This window comes from Haliotis cracherodii, unplaced genomic scaffold (assembly GCF_022045235.1).
Source record: "Haliotis cracherodii isolate W230 unplaced genomic scaffold, xgHalCrac1.p SCAF_18, whole genome shotgun sequence".
Taxonomy (NCBI): Eukaryota; Metazoa; Mollusca; class Gastropoda; order Lepetellida; family Haliotidae; genus Haliotis; species Haliotis cracherodii.
In genome coordinates, this window is record NW_027266273.1 from 7955229 (window position 1) to 7976355 (window position 21127).

Below are 21127 nucleotides of genomic sequence, written 5' to 3' on the forward strand. Positions count from 1 at the left end.
CAGTGATTGATAGCAAAAGCTATCACCCAATCAGCCAGTCACCCATCACCACCCAATCCACATTTCAGCTCTTACCACAAACTATACTTCTGGGAACTGTTCTGCCCTGGTATACCAAGTGGTGTCTTGAGTCTTGCTGGTAAAACAGTTTCTAAAACGCACAGACTATCAAAAGTAGATAACCGAGATTACCATTCGTCTAGATTTATCCACTTTGAAATACTTCAAAACCAACCCTACTAACCACTCACCACAGCATCAGATATATTTACATACATGTATACCCAGGACGAGTACATGAATGTGTCTGAACTTAATGGTTGTGAGAAAACTTCATCTTAATGAGGTAAGCAGTCAGATACTTTGTTAGCTCTGCATAGCACAGAGGCAATAAAAGATATCTTTCTCCACTCAGGAGGCTCTTGACTGATCTAACCAAACCACAGATACTGATCAGCACAACTGACTCCAGTCAATAAACAGGCCTTGATTGGACTCCAGAAGAGCACCACTAAAACACCCAAATGCCAGAACAAAATTATTGTTCCAATGGCTTGAACTTCAAGCTCTCTTGGAAGACTGGTACCACTTATGTTTGGGATCAAGCTGTATTGTGACACCACCAGTGAATCCATTTTCACAATCATGCCATATTTACAAAAATATGTTTGAAGTTCAGCCAAGATTAAAAATAGCAGGCCTGGGTGTCCCTTTTCTATAAGACCAGTCCTATGTTAAATCCCAAGCTACCAGAATGTTCTATTTATACTGAAATCAGAGCTGGTCCTATTTCAGTGGTGTTTTTATACCTTCTCAGTTTCAAACTTTCAACAAACCCAGATGTCTTTAACAGCGAAATTTTCTAACAAGACATAACAGTGTGGCCACTTGAGTTCTTCAAGCGTTTTTATCAGCAACCAAAATGGCTATTTTTTTCAAACAAAGTTCTGCTTCAAAGGCGGACTTGTATTGAGGTAATAAAATTTGAAGTTTTTATTCTTTAAATAGCTCAAATGACATCGCCAGTTGAATCAGATGTCAAAAAATGCTTTTGGATCTTTGATCACTAGTGGTTTGTAGCATGGATTGACTTCCTCTTGAATCAAACAATAAAATAAACCTGCAAGGTATCTACAGTATGTCGTGCTGGGAACTGGGTGTATTACAAGACTGATCTAACTAGAGAAAGCAATCAGGGATCAATCAGCATGATTAATGATTGATCATTCATGAGAATCAATCAAATGGTTTGTAAATAAAACCTTCTGACTAGCAATACCATCCACAGACTCAACATCATAATACAATAACACAATACAGGCTACCCTGACCTTCAAATACCTTTTTAATTTCAACTTAAATATAACACAGCTAAAGCCATTTCACTCTAAATGTGGCACTTTCAATATTTTCCTAGCAACAAGGCTGTTTCCATAAGATTCCAGTTAACGCTTGAGGTCAGGATTCCTTTCAGTCAAACTTGACGGGTTCAAGGAAGCTAAGCTTTCTGGTAAGCAAGCACTAACAAAACCCTCTTGTGCCGATCAGCGGCTTTCTTCTTGCCACCACAGCCTGACACAAAACACAATATCCAATAACCCATGTACACTGAATGAACTGAGGAACAGTCAAAGCAGGGCCTTCTGTAACAAGTGAATCATCTTCAATAAAGTCAGAGACAGTGTTTCTCCTCTCAAAAGGATGTTGACATGAAAACAAACAAAACAAATGTCCTGAAACAGTAACTTTCTCCACTCAAGTAGTTGTTGACATTAACACAAAAGAGAAACTCACCCTCGATACAAATAATCAGAGCCCTCGCCAAGTAATCAAAAAATGCTCTTGACATAAAACCCAACAAAGTGACTCGTCCCCAACATTCATTTTCTGAAACAGTAACTTTCTTCACTCAGATAATTGTTGACCAAAACACAACAACACAGCAACTAAATACAAATAATCGGAACCAGTACCCAAGTCATCTCAAGCAGTTGTTGACATGACAATAAGTTGTATAGGAAATAGGACTCAAAACATACAAGAATAATTGTAAAAGTAAGTTAACTACAGTGTACAATGACTCTTGGTCTTTCTTGCCTCTACTTAGTTCCAGTAAAATGTCAGGTTCTTAAGACGGATGTCCTCTGTCAAGCCGGGCCGTATGACACTATTGCCACCATTGCCGGTAATAACCACCTTGTTTTTTCTATCCTCTTAACCTTTCAACTGAATTTCATGGTATGACTACCCCATTAATCATACCAAAAATAGACGAAAAAACGTTTTTTGTCAAAATTAACCTTTTAACTGCTTTTTTGGTATGACTACACAAATAGACTTTAAAAAGTCCAAAATAAATATTCTTTTGTAAGTATCAAAAATATTTTTTACGAACATTTTCTAAAAAAGAAAGAAAAGATTTTAACATTCTCTGTGAAAACTTATTTGGAATACATAAGGCTATTGAATATTTTATTCAAAAAATATTTGATCATTGTTGACTTAATGGTACCGGGTACCTTTCAAATATTTTTGAACATAAAAAACTATATAAAAAAAACTAACATCATCTTAAAAGGAAACATGAAAAAGTACCCTGAGATATATAGATGGTAAACATACAGAACTGTTTGACAGACATGCCTCCCATCACTAACACAACCTGGTGTATGAACCAGTTCACCTTCAGGATTTTCCAAACAATGACACCCATAAGGGGTCATGTCAACCCTTCAGAGTCCAATAACAGCCTTTATAAGCAAGTCGTCTTCTCAATTTCCCCTTACAAAGCCTGCTTGAAGGGTATCAAAGGTCTTGAACATTACCCAAACATGAGGTGTCTACCACCAATGGATATCTAGAATCACCTGGATTTGTTCAACAATATACAATCTCTTCATCATTGCTGAACTGTGTGTAAAATTCCCTTCAAAACCAACTGAAGGCCCCTATCTTTTAAAAACATCCAGTTCTCTGACCTTACATCTAATCCTATAAGACTTCTAATCATACTATAAAGAGTTCATGTATAAGAGGTGCCTCCATTCAAACAGCAAATATGATATCTATGCAACAAATCACAAAGAACAATGAAGAACAAAAGCCTGGTTGATTTTCATGATGAAACATTGTTCTAACATGATGTCATGTCTGGAGATTTGAACATGCGCTCGCAACTTGATGACATCGTAAATTGGGCAACATTAATTTTTACAGGAAGTGTCCAGTGAATTGTTCCCCATAGATGTAGCTGGGCAATGTAGATAAAAGTAACGGCCGACATTTGCTTCCAAAAGTGGAAGAGATTTGACAATTGTGAAAAATGTGAGAATATGCGACATTGCCATGGTCGGATTCTATTCAGTGAGTCATCATTATTTAAATATGGGGAAATGTTTATAAAGTGTGAACTTTTCACTAACATCCTTTCGGTTGTACATAATGTTGATAAAAATGACTTGTGGTCGTTTATCATACAGTAAAACTCTGCAGGGAGAATAAACCACTCAGGGCTGCGCACCTCAATTATTCTCCCTGCAGTGTTTTACTGTATGATAAACAACTACCACTCAATTGAGTCTAACGCTGTAATCACCCAGAATGCTTGATAAGATGCACAGGTATGGTGATGCCAAACGTAAACGTATAATCATGGTGAACAGGTTTCTAAGCAATTTTTCACATCACTCGATGTAGGATAGATCATGTTTACAATATCTCACCTCATGCGACGGTTATGTGAGCAAAAATATTTTCTGATCATTTGCTTCAAAACCATAACTTCAATTTAGAGCTGATATCTGATGACAAATCATATTTCTCATAAACAAACAAATGCTACAGACAACCACCCAGAGAAACACTACAAGTTTCACACACAAAAAAAAACGTGCGGCACCATATTAATTCAAAATAACACAAATCACATACTCGTCATTAACTGAAAAGGCAGACAAATTATTTAGAAAATAATGCTCAAAAATTTGGAAATCAAATATTGCATCCAATTCCACCAAAAATTATCCAAATTTATGAAGGGAAGATAAATAAAGTTGATAACGGAAGTTCCAATTTAGACTAACAGCTTCCTCCATGCTGTTGGGTGATGCAATTATTGCCTACTTATGTCTCTGGTTTGCAGGTCAGAGATCACTCCTGACAGACCCAGTCAAAGACAGAGCCCAGTCGTTAGTTCTCATTAAGTTGTGCGAGCATGCTCCGAATGACACTCCAAATGACATGTGTCACATTTTTGCCACAAATTATTCCATCCATGGCAACCTCTAACCTTCCCAGCTTCATGTCTTTCAAAGGTGTCAAGTTTTTAACAAGATATCGTAGGTAGACATTATATCAGATAAAATGTCAGCTGAGCAGCCTTGTTGAAAAGGGACAATTCAAACACAACTGTAGGAAGTTGTTTGAATGCCAACTTAAACATAAAAGACTGACAAATCCATTTCTAAAGAGTCATTTCACAATTTTTTCCCACAAAAAATAAGTCTGGGAAGCGCATACAGAGGTTTATCTCAATGGAACACAACAAGTGACCTAATGACCTTGGTATCACTCAAGGTCATTATGGAATCCGATATCATTCCTAGTAAGCCTCTACTCATTTGATAGCATTGATAAATAGGCCATAAATGGCCTCATATTCACAACAGATAAAACATAATACAGGCTGCAGCTGGCCTTTTCAAAAGCTTTCATATCAGTTTTGGTGTTAATATTGACATCATGGGGTAAAAACTGTCTGACGGTCAGCAAGGGTCACCGGACTGGTCAATATTGGTCAGAATTTATTGAACCAGGCCAGACTAAAGATCCCGGTTAATAATCGGGGATGAGAGGTCATGTGGGGGCACTGGTCAAGTGACTGAACATTGAGGTCAATATCTAAGGGAGTTTAGAGGTCATGCCAGGTCATGTGCTGGTCAGGTGAAGTTCACAAGTCCTCTGATCTCCATTGACTAGATGTCATAAACTTGAACATGTTGAAGGAGGTTCATTACTGTCCTTGGATAAAAAGTTTAGTGGATAATGCATTGACCAAAATAGTAGGCCCTGCATTGTTGCCAATGCTGTTTGAGGGATTTACCATGATAAGGGTATGACTATAGAATGTCTCTGCATTAAAGTAAGGGGGGATCACGGTTCAAATAATTGTGAACCATTTACACACAATTGAAAGAAATAACGCAATCTATTGTAGTTTCATATTTCTCTGTCCATTGCTGAAAGAAATTCCATAAATTCAGCTTTGGATAAATTTCTGGAACTGATAGTTACAATACGATACAAAGTCAGTCCATATTTAATCCAGCAAGCTACTTAACATCAGGACAGTGACTTCCCACAGAAGGAGGGAGTGATCTTGTTTTAGAGCTTGGGGTGTCATTGATTTGAGTGAGTGAGTGAGTTGGGTTTAACACCCCTTTAACAGTATTCCAGTTATATCATGGAGTGTCAGCTTGGTGTAGGAGGAAAGCCTGAAGTGATGCAGATCTCAGGCGTTTAACACTTTAGTGAAACCCACAAGCATGTGCATGGTGCTGACAAACCTAGAAACATAATCAGGAGGAACTGAGATTCGAACCCACAATCATAGGTTTCTGGCATGCCCAAGGGATGCAACTCTGCACAGAGAACTGCTACACCTTAGACGGTAGGGCAACCCGTGCCTCCGTCATTGATTGGAAAGTTTAGTATTGATATATAGACTCAAAAGCATCACAATATACAGATTTGTATATGAATAACAAAATAATTTTTTCTGCCTTCATATTATTCATCTTAACCAATCTGTGGCAGTAAATTATTAATTTCATAAATTTGTATTGATACAGTATCAACAAAAAAAGTATGGATTCACCGACATATCGCAATATACGATGACATCCCTCTTCTGAGTTGCTTTCAACATTATCTCAGTCATATCAGCTTCATGTTTGTTTGTTTGTTTATTTTCTAACACAGCACTCGGCAATATTCCAGCTATATGACGGCGGTCTGTAAAGAATCAAGTCTAGCCCAGACAATCCAGTGATTGACATCATGAGCATCGATACGATGACATGCATCAACCAAGTTAGCGAGCCGGACCACCCGATCCCGTAAGTCGCCTTTTACAACAGGCATAGTCGCCTTTTACGGCAAGCATGGGTTGCTGAAGACCTATTGTACCCTGGATCATCACGGGTCGCTTAATGTGGGAATAAAGCCCAAGGTGAAACAGGTCGAAGACTCAAATTTTACCATTTTGATGAAGCCCATCAAGCATGTGTATTATGCTATCAAAGCTAGGGCTATCGGGGGTTTGTATCGATAGCTCCTGGGAGACAACTATACAAGGCTCATCAATATAACCTGTCACTCAGGATTATATGGCTTGAACAGATGTTTACATAATATAAGAGATAATAGGGTTTCATATCATTGTAAGCATAATTCAATCTTTATTAAAACAGCCTGAAAATCAGGATGAAGGCCCAGTTCATGATCTCTATGACTGTAATCAGTGTGTGTTTATGTGAGCTCTACGAAGGCTCAGTGGAACAGGATCCTGGAAAGATGTAGACAAACCAGTGGTTGATGGTGCGAGCACCAAACACTATAGTCACTTTGGATACACTGACATATTACATCATTGATCCAAATTGCGTGGATCGAAGCTCATGATATAAATCACTGGATTGTCTGGTCCAGACTCGATTAATTACAGACCGCCGTCATATAGCTGGAATGCGGAGTGCGCGTTAAACAACAAACCAGCCAACCAACATATTACATCCAATGTTAGTTTTATCAAAGATTCAAAACTCAAGTGCCTTGGGAAATTGTTGTGATATTATTCAAAACAGGATTATATTAATGTTCTTGATTTCATAAATTCTGAGGAATTGGGGAAATCTTTAATTCTCATGTTTACTGTCTTGGGGCCGAATATCAGCCAATGAACAGGTCAAGGTAAATCCCTTTAAGATCGTCCACAATCTAAGTCAATCCTCACTCAGCAGTTATTTTCACCAAATCCCAATTCATGAATTTGAAAATTACTCAATTCTGATTGGTCAATCACAGGTTGTCAAATCAGAATAAACCCCCTCTGATTGAAACAGCCGATTTGACAGCCGCATCACTGCGGAAGCTAATATTCATGGAATATTACTTTTTCTGTCATTGTCGGTAGGCATATTTAAATAATTTAATCAACAATCATATGTTACAAAATCAAAGTTGTGGTTACTTCAAAATTCAAAGGATGTGTGGCAATACATTTTGTGCAGAAAACAAGATCAAAATCTACAAAGATGTATTTTAAGTTTTGGGGATTTGGAATTTGGCGCTTTTCTGTAAACGACTGTGACATCATAACTTTTGCGTCACAATGAGTGATATGACGTCATAATAATGACGTGCTGTGTAAAACACTGTGCGTTCGGTTCCAAATTCAATTTAGCGTGGTTAAATCGACAGGTAACCTTGCCCTACATTGAAAACACAATATGTTTATCTCCTTATCATGCTAATTACTCTCATCTCATAAACAAGAATAGGATACTGAGGACTTCATATGTGAAGAAAATCCTACAGAGGAAATATTGTCGGATAGGCGTGTCCTTGAACGAGTTAACAAGTTGACGACCAAACTGAGGAGAAAGCTGTTGATCTGACACATGCACCATCACAGTGAAGTTTTGTCCGTTTTGTTTATATTTTGAGGTAATCAGCCTGTTGCCGAGAGCATCTCATCCAAAACACATGTCACAAGAACCGCCATGGCCTTCAGTATCTAGTGCTTGTTAATGTTTGAAAATTGAGCTCAGTGTTGCCATGGCGATGGGTCTGAAGTACTTTTGTTAAATAACAAGGGGTACTCACCCATGGTACCTGTTTAACAAGAGGGGAATCAACCGGAACCTTCCTGTCGGCCGGGTCATGGGTGCTGGCTTATCATTATCCTACATAGTACAAAGGTTCTTTATCTGAAAGAAAGAAAATAACTGTTAGAACGACACATTGGGAATGAAAGAATAAGGGTATAAATACTATCTGATTTCCACAGGCTTTCTGATGTCATTCTGAGGTTCAGTTGCTCACCTGCATTTACAAACAATGCTTTTTACACTGATTTATCATTGTTATCAGGGGGCACAGGGGGGGGGGGGGGGGGGGGGGGCCCAATCATCTTAGGCATTACAATTCGCTGTGTAGAGTTGCATCCCTTGGGCACACCAGAAACCTATGATTGTGGGTTCGAATCCCTATAAATATGTTTCTAGGGTTGTCAGCACCATAACCGTGCTTGTGGGTTTCACCGAAGTGGTAAACGTCTGAGACCTGCATCGCTTTCCTCCAACATTGAGCTGACACGGCGTGATATAACAGGAATACTGTTAGAAAGTGGTGTTAAACCCATCTCACTCACTCATTGTTATCAAGCTTTTGTCAAGTGGTACACATTTGTAAATTCATTTTACAGTTTTCTGGACACTATACTCATATGGTAATAGCATTATCCTTATTATGATCACGATGACTGCTTCACAATGGTTATTCCAAAAACAGGAAATATTTGTGAGTTCATTTTAATAACTCTTTGAAAATGTCATGAACCTCCTCTGTTATGATAGCTGCTTTCAATCTAAGTGACTCTTAGCCACTGAAATGTTTCAAGGTGAAGGTAGCCTGAAGGGTAGGTGAAGGAGACATTTCTTACTGTTATTTATTTTCGTATTATTACTTTCATGTTATTATTACAAATGCACTTCTTCAAAATGTTATTTCTACCTCGTGATCTACTTAGTAACAGTCTTTTTCATTAACGCTTTAAGAAATAAAAATTGTTTGCATTAAGCATGTTAAGTCTTAACTGCTTGCCTTGTTGCTAAAATTTAACGGGTAATCGTGTAGTGCTCTAACGGCTAACACACTAGTTATTTATGTCATATACACACATTATCCTGACCTACATTTGGCAGGTCGTTAGTCAAATAACATCAATCAAAAACAGCGAAACTGTGTCAACTCAAACTTCTTTTTTTATCAAACTATAGCAACTAATAATATGGGATGAAAAAATGACAGTTTACAGCACATTATAAGACTAAAATATGTGGTTCTTGTAATCTTTATATCAGTGGTAACATTTCTCTATCCAAGTCTGCTAAGATGTAGTGTAACACCAGTTTCAAGTTGCGTTAATGATGTGTTTGGGTATGAGACCACATGACCCTGGCAGATATGGGATATCTGGTACGTCTCAAACTCAACACTTTATCGGGAAAGCAGTGATAACCAACAATTCTGACGTCTTTGAAACCACTGTGTACATGCAAGCATCACTTTATCAACATTTGCTCATGAAGTGATACAGAGAATCACATCAGTCTCATCAGTCAAGCGGGTTATCTTCAACAGGATAATCATCATTAGTTTCATTTCTTCGCTTACACCTGGGGCCATTTTTTTTCCCCACTTATTTCAGATTTGTATACTTACAAATTGTTTTGTTCGTTTGGCATTTAACACAGCATGCAACAATATTCCAGCTTTATGATGGCTGGCTGTAAATAATCAAATCTGAACCAGATAATCCTGTGATTGATGAGTATTGATCCATTCAATGTGACATACCATGATATGCAACCAAGTCACCCCACCTGACCCCCCATTTAGGACGACAAGCGTAAGTTGCTGGGAACCTACAATCTTACCTGGAATCCCCGGGATCGGGCGGTCAGACTCGCTGACTTGGTTGATGCATGTCATCGTATCCCAATTACGTGGATCGATGCTCATGATCACTGGATTGTCTGGTCCAGACTCGATTATTTTACAGACCACCGCCATATAGCTGGAATATTGCTGAGTGTGGCGTTAAACAACAAACAAACAAACAAACAAACAAACAAACCTGGAATCCCCACGGGAAAAAATTTGCTTGATAATATTTGAACTCTCTGTTAGGGCATTACCGTGGTCAGAGACCATACAATGTGTTTGTTAGACTTTAATTCTATTCATTTATTTCACAATCCATAAGTCAGATACATATTTGTTAAAAACAAAAACACATAACCAAAAATAATAAACATTAGACATATACAAGATGTAACTTTATGTTTTCAAATTCGAAACTATCTACCTAATTGAAATTAACATTTTTTCCAAAACTTGTAATATAATCATCCCTATCAGCCTCATGTTGGCTTCATCAGGCAATGCTAATTAAGATACAACCCCACTCAAGACAATCCATGAAGGCACATGCCCCATTGATGACAACCATTTTAGCAGCTTGCTTCACCTGACCTAAACCTGCCATACCTATATAGCCACGACTGATAAACACCTCGTTATAAAGCAAACTGCATTACAAAATATCTTCCTTTCTTTTGAATTTTCTTATATACAAAACATTTTTCTTGAATAATGAAAGAGTGAAAATATATTTGACCACATGAAACACAAGTGGATGTTTTATAAATTCTGATCGTGTTATAGAGAGGTAGGGACAGATATGTCTGCCTTGTGTTAACCCAATTCACAAACCTAGCAGACAGAGAAAGAGTGTTCCTTCACAGAGCTGAACGAGCAGACTAAAGACTGATCACAGATAGCAGACTAGACTAACATACAGTCTCTAAAATGAATATATTTCTGGGTTATATTGTCTTTTAACATATAATAGTTAGGAGCCCAGAAAATATCTTTATGTTAAAGGAATTATGACATGCCAAACATTTTTTGCTTGGGATTTTTCAGATATTTTTGTTTCATGGTCCTTATGTGAGAATAATTAATAAAATTACTTTTGTTTCAAATCAAACTAGGTGAGTAATCACATGAAAATACAGAAATGTTTGTAATATTATTCTGACAAATTGCATAGGAACACGACAGTAGTGAAATGTGCACGACACTAACAGACACCACACTCTGTTCTAAAAGGTGTTATACCCGGAGACATGACATATTTCATACTTGGCTGAAAAAAACATTCATAGTTCAATTAAAGCTCAAACACAAGAGACTTAAACACTTAACAATAATGAAATAATGCATAAGAATCTATTGGATCATTTAACAACAATAATGTTCTCCTATAAATAGCACAAGGGTAGACTGCAGGGAATTGTTTGATGAAAGAGAATCGATAGCCTGACTTGAACGTATGACAAATGCATGTGGCTTTAGTCACTGTTCTTGTGACAGATGTGTAAAAAATGCCATATTGACTATATTCCCTATTACCTGCTTTCACCTATACTCTCTGACCCCTGAGATGGCGAAGCCAGGAACTGACCTACTTCGGCACATCAGTGAGAAACATGTGACCCCGAAATGGTAAGTATTTGTTTTGTGTGTAGAGCGACACCACAGAATACATTCAGTTTCTCAACTGGGGGAAGGAAGATGTTTCTTAACAGGTGATGTTTTAGCAAACAGTGAACGAGTGAGTGAGTTGGGTTTAACACAGCTTTGAACAGTATATATGAAGTTATAATTGGTATGCAACTGGACGTATGATTACCATGTGTGAAAAACATAATCCAAGAATTGGATAACACAGAATTCAGACAGGACATTTTTTAAAACGACATGGTTGGAATTCAAACCGGACATATATATTGATATATAAATTATACATAAACCCCAGTCCATGGCTAGTAACATTGTAAACTAATCTCATTAAAATCAGATCTTAGTTCTCGCTACCGCTAAACAAAGATCTGAGGACATCCCATTAAGGGTCACGTCAGAACGACATTTCATCCGACAGATCAGAGCGTTGCTTACCACATTGTGAAAGTGACAGTCGGAATGTGATTTCTAATCATGCAGCCTCAAAATATTTAACACGGGGTATTCTGAACGATAGTTACGGGCTTAACGACTGAATCTATACAATCTAGACCATATATTAGCCATTCTAGAACTTTCTTTTGTTCAGGTTTCAATTTTTAAGTGAGAATTTGTCAAAATATGTTTCGAGGCGTAATCGCCAATATGAAATTAGTGCCGTAAAGCACAAGAAAGCTGCCTTCTGATTGGCTTATGTGGACGTCTTGTCAATAATTCCATTGGTCTGTCAGAGTTTGCGAAAGGTCGGTCTGACGTGACCCGTAATGGGATGTCCTCAGATCTTTGTTTAGCGGCAACGAGAACTAAGATCTGATTTTAATGAGATTGCATTGTAAACGGGCTAGCGTAGTGCTGATAGTTGGCAAAGTCTCAATGGAAAATAATCTTAATCTGGCAAGTAACAATAAATTCTGTTCTCTTTAAATGCAGGTACATGAACGCAACAGCAGACTGTGACATGATTTATTATCAATTGTCACAACCAAGAACTGTGAACTTGCTGTACCAGTTACTGCTGAACAAAACAAAATACATCAGGTAATTATTGAAGGTTACTGTTAATTTCATGGACATGAAGGACAGTTCATGGACATCATAGTTAGTTCATGGACATAAGAGCTATTTCATGGACTTGGAAGGACTGTTAATAGATTTCAGAGGGAGATAATGGACATAAGAGCTATTTCATGGACTTGAAGGACAATTCATGGACATCATAGTTAGTTCATGGACATAAGAGCTATTTCATGGACTTGGAAGGACAGTTAATAGATTTCAGAGGGAGATAATGGACATAAAAGCTATTTCATGGACACGAAGGACAATTCATGGACATCATAGTTAGTTCATGGACATAAGAGCTATTTCATGGACTAAGGAATGCTCCTGACAACAAGCCCTAACACTGATGAACCTCACATGTGAATATCTTGGATTTAATTAACACATGCTGGGCCAGGATTTGGAGGAAACAAAACCCTGTCTTTGAAACTCGAACAAAATCAGCTGTCAACACAGACAGGAGAAACCATACACGCCACAAACATTTTTAGAATAAAAACAGTTTGGTTTCCAGTTACATGCTGGAATAAACTACCCGTCCCCACAGTGGCTGTTTGTTTGACTGATGCGTTTGACAAGCACAACAGCGACAACAGCACATGAAGAAACCAACAGCCATAAATGACTCAAAATATCTAGATAACATCACTTGGGAATTGAAAAACGATCAGGGAAACATTGCATTGCATAATACCTTTCTTCTTGCTGTCCTATCATGCTTAAGACCATGAGCATGGCAAAACAGACCAGACAACATAGGGAAAAACTTTGACACTAACTATTTCCCTGTCAGTTTGACATTATTTAAAAGCATAAAATGAGAACATTCATGGTATGTTTTGTGTTTTAAGGGGATATTATCTAAGTATCTCTACGTTGCAGAATCTCTTCTATGGCAGAGCAGGTTCTCATTCACAAGGAAAATCTGTGTTGTTAAACAAACCTGCCTGAAGATGATTCTTCACAAGACAAGTGAGTGAGTGAGTTGGGTTTAACGCCGCTTTTAACAGTATTCCAGTTATATCACGGCGTGTCAGCTTAATGTGGGAGGAAAGCCCGAAGTGATGCAGGTCTCAGACGTTTACCACTTCGGTGAAACCCACGAGCACGGGTATGGTGCTGACAAACCTAGAAACATAATCGGGGTGAACCGGGATTCGAACCCACAATCATAGGTTTCTGGCGTGCCTAAGGGACGCAACTCTGCACAGCGAATCACGGCGCCTTAGACGACTGGGCCACCCGTGCCCCCTCACAAGACAAGGGTACACTTGATAAGTGGAAGCATTCAATGAATGAGTGAATATTGTTTAGCGCACAGAAATATCAAAGCTGTATCATACCATCCAGTAAAATTGTCTGACAGTCAACCTGGTGATTAATAGCATAAGTTAGGTCACACATTACAACAACCCAATACTAGTTTTTGCCAGTTGTCATGATATGCTTTAGGTACAGGGATCCGACAGCCTTGTGTGAGTTTGGGAGTACTTCAGCTATATTGGTGAAGCCAGGCGCAGACATTAATGCCTTTGGTGACACCAACAAGCACAGCTATGGTCCGGTGAGACAAGTAGATCCTTGTGTGACTAAGGGACTTAACTCTGCAGTGTAATTTAAAGAGTGAGTGAGTGGGTCAGATTCTATCAATCATTTACATGATTTAGATGTTTGGTTTCTTTACTGTTTAACACCCAACTGAAATATTTCAGTTTACAGCATCAGCCTGTCTAATGGAGTCTTGACCAGAGAATCCAGTGATTGATATTGTGAATCAGGGTACGATGACACACCATCAACGAATCTAACCGCCAGATCCATCAAATCGCCTCTTGCAACCAGAATAGGTTGTTAGGGCTCAACGCTGACCAGGAATCATTTAGAGGTAGAAGGGACACTAGGAAAGAGTTTCACAAACTGGGGAATCAAACCCAAGTGGTCGAAATGGCAAACACTTTGACTACTGGTCAACCCAACCAGTCTCCACATGTTGGCCTTGCTTTACAAACTAGTCTCGCAGAACTTCAAAAGTTAACCTCAAAACTGTACTATAACCAGGGCCCCGTTCCTCAAAGCGATCTTAGCGCTAAGGTGATCATAAGTCCCATACTTTAACATAGGCTTACGATCATCGTAGCGCTAGGATCGCTTCGATGAACGGGGCCCTGTACTGTAATCTCAAATTGGAAGTCTGCCAAGCGAACTGTATCATTAGCAGACTTGTAAGCCTTTCTGATAAACTGTAAGAAACACACTCATTTGTTCTTCAAAACATTAGTCTATCTGAACTAACATTAGTTACAACTTCAAAGAACACTTGAGGTAATTCAGTGTGCAAATGGCCCGTGAATATTTCCACATAGGTACACTTAACACAGCTCCGTGTCATGAAGTCTTTTACTTCATTTCTACCTGTCCAAGAAAACCATTAATATCAAACATGTCAGAAGTATACAGCAGGGTTCAGATCGACTTATTGTCAAGGACATTGACTGAAAGTCATCCTCAGTGTCAGATGGTTTTCAAATGCACTAATAATGAAGAATGCTCTATCAAAAGTTGATAAATTAATAAAAATGTCCTGATAAACTTGTCTCCAGCAAAATCCCCGATCCAGCATACCGTATTTGACGTAATAAATGCCCAGGGCGCTCTCCAAATTAGAAATAGGGGGCTCTTATTAGAATATAATTTTGGTGAGTTGAAAGAACGTAAATTTTGTGGTTTATGCTAACAGCCTGAAATGATACAAAAGAAAAGTCTGTGTTAATTAAAAGGATCAATTGGTAGGAGTGCAAATTGGGATTGTTCACTAGCCACTATATTACCAAATATCGGTGTGGACGCTTATTAGATAGGGGCGCTTATTACGTCGAATACGGTAATACTAATAAGGTATTAGATACTCAACATTTAAGGTTTGTTACTTCGGACAATTGTGCTAAATTGGTCATCTGAAATTAGTAAAGGTAAGAAGAAGCATACTGTTTATTACAATACTTAACGACAAAAAACGTCATAGTGATCACTAAAATGACCCCATGAGCATAAGGGTCAGACCATTGATATTCTGTGAAAAAATATTTATGATTCTAACACTTAGAAGTCACAAAAAAAGAATTATCATGATTACTGCAAGAGTCTTTTCTGAAAATATTTAGGCTCAGTTTTGATTATAAAATTATCTGTTTTTTTCCTAGCCACCTCTACCCCTCCAGAATATCAAATGGTCAGTTCTCAAGAATTCAAGAGTATAGCAGTTTCACAAAAAGACATACCTGTCACAACGACTGGCATACGTACCCCAGCATTAACAAACACCTACAAGTGTCTCAGCACCAAGATCCCTTTTATTAATTGCCTTAACATGCTTAAAATGAGTCGACACAAAATTATTACAATTGGATCAGGTGTTAAAATGCAGTCTAAAACAAGATCCCACTTGCTCCACATTTCTCTTCAATGAAACGGATCTCAGAGCAGCTCATAGCCAAACAAAATATGCTTCCTTCTCTCATAACCCTCAATATTTGCCTGAATGAAAAGTCACACCATTGAACAGCTTCAACAATGAATGTACAGCATTTCTCTACAGAAATACCTGTCCCAATCACAAGGAGTGGGCCAATGAAAGGACATCGTCTACTGGTATTTATGGAGTTAAACAACTGTCCTATGCAGTTGCCAGTTTAAAGGCAACATATCATATTATCATATTGATAAAGAAAGTAGACAGACAAATGGCATCAAGTGCATGTGAATTCATATCTGTTTGAACAAGAACTAAAAACACTGACAATTCATAGACAGGTTAAATTTTTATTTAGAACAGTTTTAGATTTCAAACACTATATATATACATACATATCATTACAAAGGGGCTGACCATTTGATGTTATGTGTGTGTGTGTGTGTGTGTGGGGGGGGGGGGGGGGGGGGAGAGAGAGAGAGAGAGAGAGAGAGAGAGAGAGAGAGAGAGAGAGATCTATAATATTTAAAAGTTCTAGACCACCATAGTTTTTCTTCAGGTTGTATGTACAAACAAAGATACTGTTAAATGATAGAGCTGGCTTAAATGATCAATAATTGGCATTATCGTCAATGGGAAGGAATATTAAAGATTATTGATATGAAAATTGTGTTATCGATAATATTTTAAATAAACTATTGTGATGAAATAAAGTCTAAGTTTATCGAAACAGACTTGTTCTTGTCCATCATGTTAATTCCTGATAGAAAACAACTATTTTTGTTACAGTTTTGTTAATGCCTAAATATGTCACCACTTACTAGTGACGCGAAGTATGTTGATTTCTTTCGGACGTTTTTTCATATTTGCTCAAAATCACTTCTCCGAAATTTATCGACCATTGACTGATGCTGAGTTAACGATTATCAATCTCTATGATCTGTATCGATAGCCAGACCTTTTAAATGGACATGCTGGATGCCCTGAAAAATAATCTGTTAGTTGCCTCTTACGACATAGGTTAGTGAAGACAATTGAAGACCAATTCTCATGATTCTAACCCGAATCTTCATGGGCACAAGCATGATGTCCGCAATGACCAGGGCCCACTTGCATAAAGCGATCGTAGCGCTAAAATGATCTTAACTCCCATACTTTAACGTAGTCTTAGCGCTAAGATCGCTCTGTGCAAGTAGGCCCTGTACACAGAACAGCCAGGTGGTACACACTGCAGGTGATCATACAGCTAACACACCATGTACAATATGTTCAAGATGGTAGAAATATACTCATTTGTTTATGTAAATACAGTCTACATTAATGTATATTTGATATAAAAATACTGACAACAAACGACAATGGTTGAAAAGAGCAATTTGTTCGCTAAGAAACCCAATCGTGCCCCTAGTCACGTAGCGGTAACATCACAGGGATTCGCACTGAGCTGTCCGATGGAGATAGCGGTCGTGATGGACAGTATATAATACTCTTCTTATCACAGTGTGCACAGACATATAGTCAGACTAGGGATGAACACACTGCAATACCTTATTATCTTCCCAACATAAACATGACAAAATAACAGTGAAACACAATACCAAGGCTGAAGAAGCAGCATGCTTCTGGGATCCAATCCTTACCTAGACCTCTTGCCATTACCTAACTATCAGGCTCAATATAAATAATGTGATCCTTCTATTTACATTTAATTCAAAGAAAGGTAGGTAAGAAAATATATTGTTTGAAACAAAACTTTGTTGGATAGACAATGCAAGTTTAACATGTTTGGTATATATTTTTATGTATTGTACCATTGAAAAACATCAAGATTGGCATCTTAAATAAGGGTTGGTAAGGGAGTTCCTTCTAGGCCTTAAAGTTGCTCAAAATCAAAAGATCATTGGCTTTTAAGTGTTATCTGCGAACGTAAGTAATGAAATATTTTTCTGACCTATAATAGCATGAACCTATCTTTTGGCACCATTTTCAGAAAAACTCCTTTGATAAGTGAAAAGGCTAAAAAATAATAGTCTTGGTTCTCAGGCACCACGCACATTTTGTTTTTAGTTCCATTTAAAAAAAAAAATCATAATACTTTAACACAATGCACACAAAAAATTGAAAATGGAAACAAAAACAAAACATGCAATGAACTTTATGATGATGTGTGCAGTGCCTTAGAACCAAGACTTATTTTGTTTAGCCTAACCTGAAGGTGACAAAGCATATTTAAGCCCAATCTCGCTATGCTAAACAAAGATCTGAGGACATCCCATTAAGGGTCATGTCAGAACAACCTTTCATCCAACCAATCAGAGTGTCGCTTACAGATCATGAAAGCAACAGTCGGAATGTGTTTTCTAATCATGCAACCACGAAATATTAACGACAGGGTATTCCGAACGACAGTTACAGGTTTTATGATTATATCCATACAATCTAAGCCATCTATAAGCCATTCTAGAATGTTCTTCTTATCAGTTTTAATTTTTTTAATCAAGAATACGTTAAAATATGTTTCGAAGCGTAGTCGCCAGTTTGAAACTAGTGTCTTAAAGCTCGAGAGAGCTGCCTTCTGATTGGCTAATGTCCATTTCTTGTCAGTCATTTCATCGGTCGGTCAAAATTCGTGAAAGGTCGTTCTGACATGACCTGTAACAGGATGTCCTCAGATCTTTGTGTAGCAGTAGCAAAAACTAAGATCTGATTTTAATGAGATTGATTTATGCAACTCCATGTTTATCATTACTATCATAGATTAACAGTCGTGAGTGAATGTTGTTTTCCGACATACTCAGCTGCAGTAACTAAAACAAATAAGCACATTAAAAGCTGACCAAAACAATCGGCACGCACTGTTATATGGAGAATATAACAGCTTTGTTCCCTGGCTTCACATGCATGTGAATAAAACCTTGAAACATGAACGTCAGCTCAATGACAACTTGTGCCAATCATGGAGTCAGTTACACCAAACGATGTTGTTGTCAGTATCAACTTGTCCCGACACAAAGCCTGTCACACATGGATATCAAAAACATACAACGTCTTTCACCTACACTAGCAAGAACTGATGAAAGCATTCAATAATGCAGTGTGTTTAGCTCTCACATGAAAACCAAGTTTATAATATAGGGCAGGTTTCTCATCAGGATAGAGCCAACAGATAAAAACAGCATCTGTAGGGAGTCCTTTATGGAAGAAAAGCAAATATAAAAGGTCCGGTGGATACTCATTTCTGTGTTTACAAACAAACATGGTGTCAATCTTTTTCTATCAATTGACCATTGAGGTTTGGGACAAATTATTGTAATAATTGCTATCATTATCCTATGATACCAAAAATCAATATGAAACAGGGACGATATTATTACGCTGAGGTCTCTTGTAAGTGACAGCTTTGGAAACAAACATCGCAAGGATGTTAGGTCTTTTCGAGAATTTGAAACAGTTGGATTATTTTTGGCCGAAATATTTGACCTTGTTTTATCTTGCTTCTGTGTGACATCTGACTGCATTCGTAACATTATGAAAGGACTGGCAGACTCTAAACATATGTGGTTGGTTTGTTTGTTGTTTAACGCCGCACTCAGCAATATTCCAGCTATATGATGGCGGTCTGTTAATAATCGAGTCTTGACCAGACAATCCAGTGATTAATATCATGAGCATCGATCAGCGAGGACATGCATCAACCAAGTCAGTGAGCCTGACCACCTGATCCCGTTAGTCGCCTCTTACAACAGGCATGGTCTCCTTTTACAGCAAGCATGGAGTAGCTTTATTTTGTCAAAGGGCAATTACTCACAAGGTTGTTTGGTTGGACCAATGGATTGCCGTGAAAGCTGATCACCGACATAGCTAAAAAACATATTTCGCATGGCACTATATTCACTGACTGACTGACTGACTGACTGAGTAATCACTGACTTTGTGATGTAACATTGCACACATTTCAGGAAAAATTGCAATATTTAGGTATCGTTTGTAAGTGAGAAGAAAACTTTTTTCAACAATAGAATTTAGGAATAACAAGTCTCGCTATATACAAAGCTTATTCCTAATACAGGATATTTACCACCCCAAAACACACTCACGTGATAACCTCTATTTATCCCAGATGCCAAATGCATGAAGAAGTCGTGAAAGTTGTGCTGTTTACCACTCTGTCAACACCATAAAGGTACAGTCCTGAAATTTGGTACCCCACAAACAGCAGATACTTGCCTGGCCAAGGGATGCAACTCTGCAAAGTGAATTGCGTACCTAAAGCCACACTGAATTTAAGATGTAGCTCGGTTAGCAGCGATGTACCTTAACATTAAACATTTACTAGCCTGTCTACATGGTCTAGTGATAACATATAAGGGAACCCACTTTAAAAGCCTAACATTCTGCAAACCCTCAGGACATATTAACATTAGACAAACTCATGATAGGCTAGCGTGCAATAAGCCAGTTTGCATCCTGGGTAAATGTTTGAAATAAAGGGGAATGCTGGATTGTTCTAGCTCCCAGGATACCTTTAATATTAGACACGGAGTAGTGGGCAATTACAAAATTCTTTTTCAATTTTTTTTTTTAATGTGCCCAGATTAAATAAAGACGTTGAATATTAATGGTGTTTTTCAGAACTCTGTAGTGTGGCATCCCACATGACACAACCGTTTAATTTTGAGACATCCACCCATCGTCCTGACTATACTACCATTGTACTACCTTGACTACCGAGTCAGCAACGCCAGACGTAGCGCTCCATGACAATAGGTATTCATTTCATGACAAAGACTTCACACTGATGAAGGTTCGATAAGGTGATTTATTGACCTAAGCTTGAATGATTCTGATATTCAATCCATCTGTTATCAATAGCTTCACAAACTGCTGACTGCGGTACTATTACACATTCAGCTGCAAGCAGAGGCTATGACCATACTGGGGTTTACCTAACAGCCTGCCAAGAATATACAACCTTTTTATTGTAATGTCACCTTTGTTAGAAATAAACATGATAAACTGCCCATTTTTTAATAATCATAGATAATCAATAAACTAAAAAGTACCATATTTTCTTGAGTATAGTGAGCACTCTAGTATAATGCGCACCCCCTCTGGAGGATGCCTATTTTGGAAAAAAAATCTGTACAGAACCATCTGGCATCACTGATTTTGAATGAAAACACTCAAGACATTCACACAGCATATAGCGAATATTATAATGCATAT

The 21127-nt window shown here is 37.9% G+C and overlaps 1 protein-coding gene across 3 annotated transcripts in view; it reads right to left on the bottom strand.

Annotated features, from left to right (window-relative positions):
* The window catches only part of LOC139465737 (mitogen-activated protein kinase kinase kinase 2-like), a 100109-nt gene that overhangs the window by 49939 nt on the left and 29043 nt on the right, over positions 1-21127 (bottom strand). For 2 of the 3 annotated variants that reach the window (XM_071247569.1, XM_071247570.1), the window contains exon 2: positions 7885-7988. In XM_071247569.1, the coding sequence (XP_071103670.1) occupies positions 7885-7888 (4 nt within the window). In that variant the 5' untranslated portion in view covers positions 7889-7988. Of the gene's footprint in view, positions 1-7884; positions 7989-15710; positions 15732-21127 lie in introns of those variants that run through there. The other variant, XM_071247571.1, reaches the window with a different exon arrangement.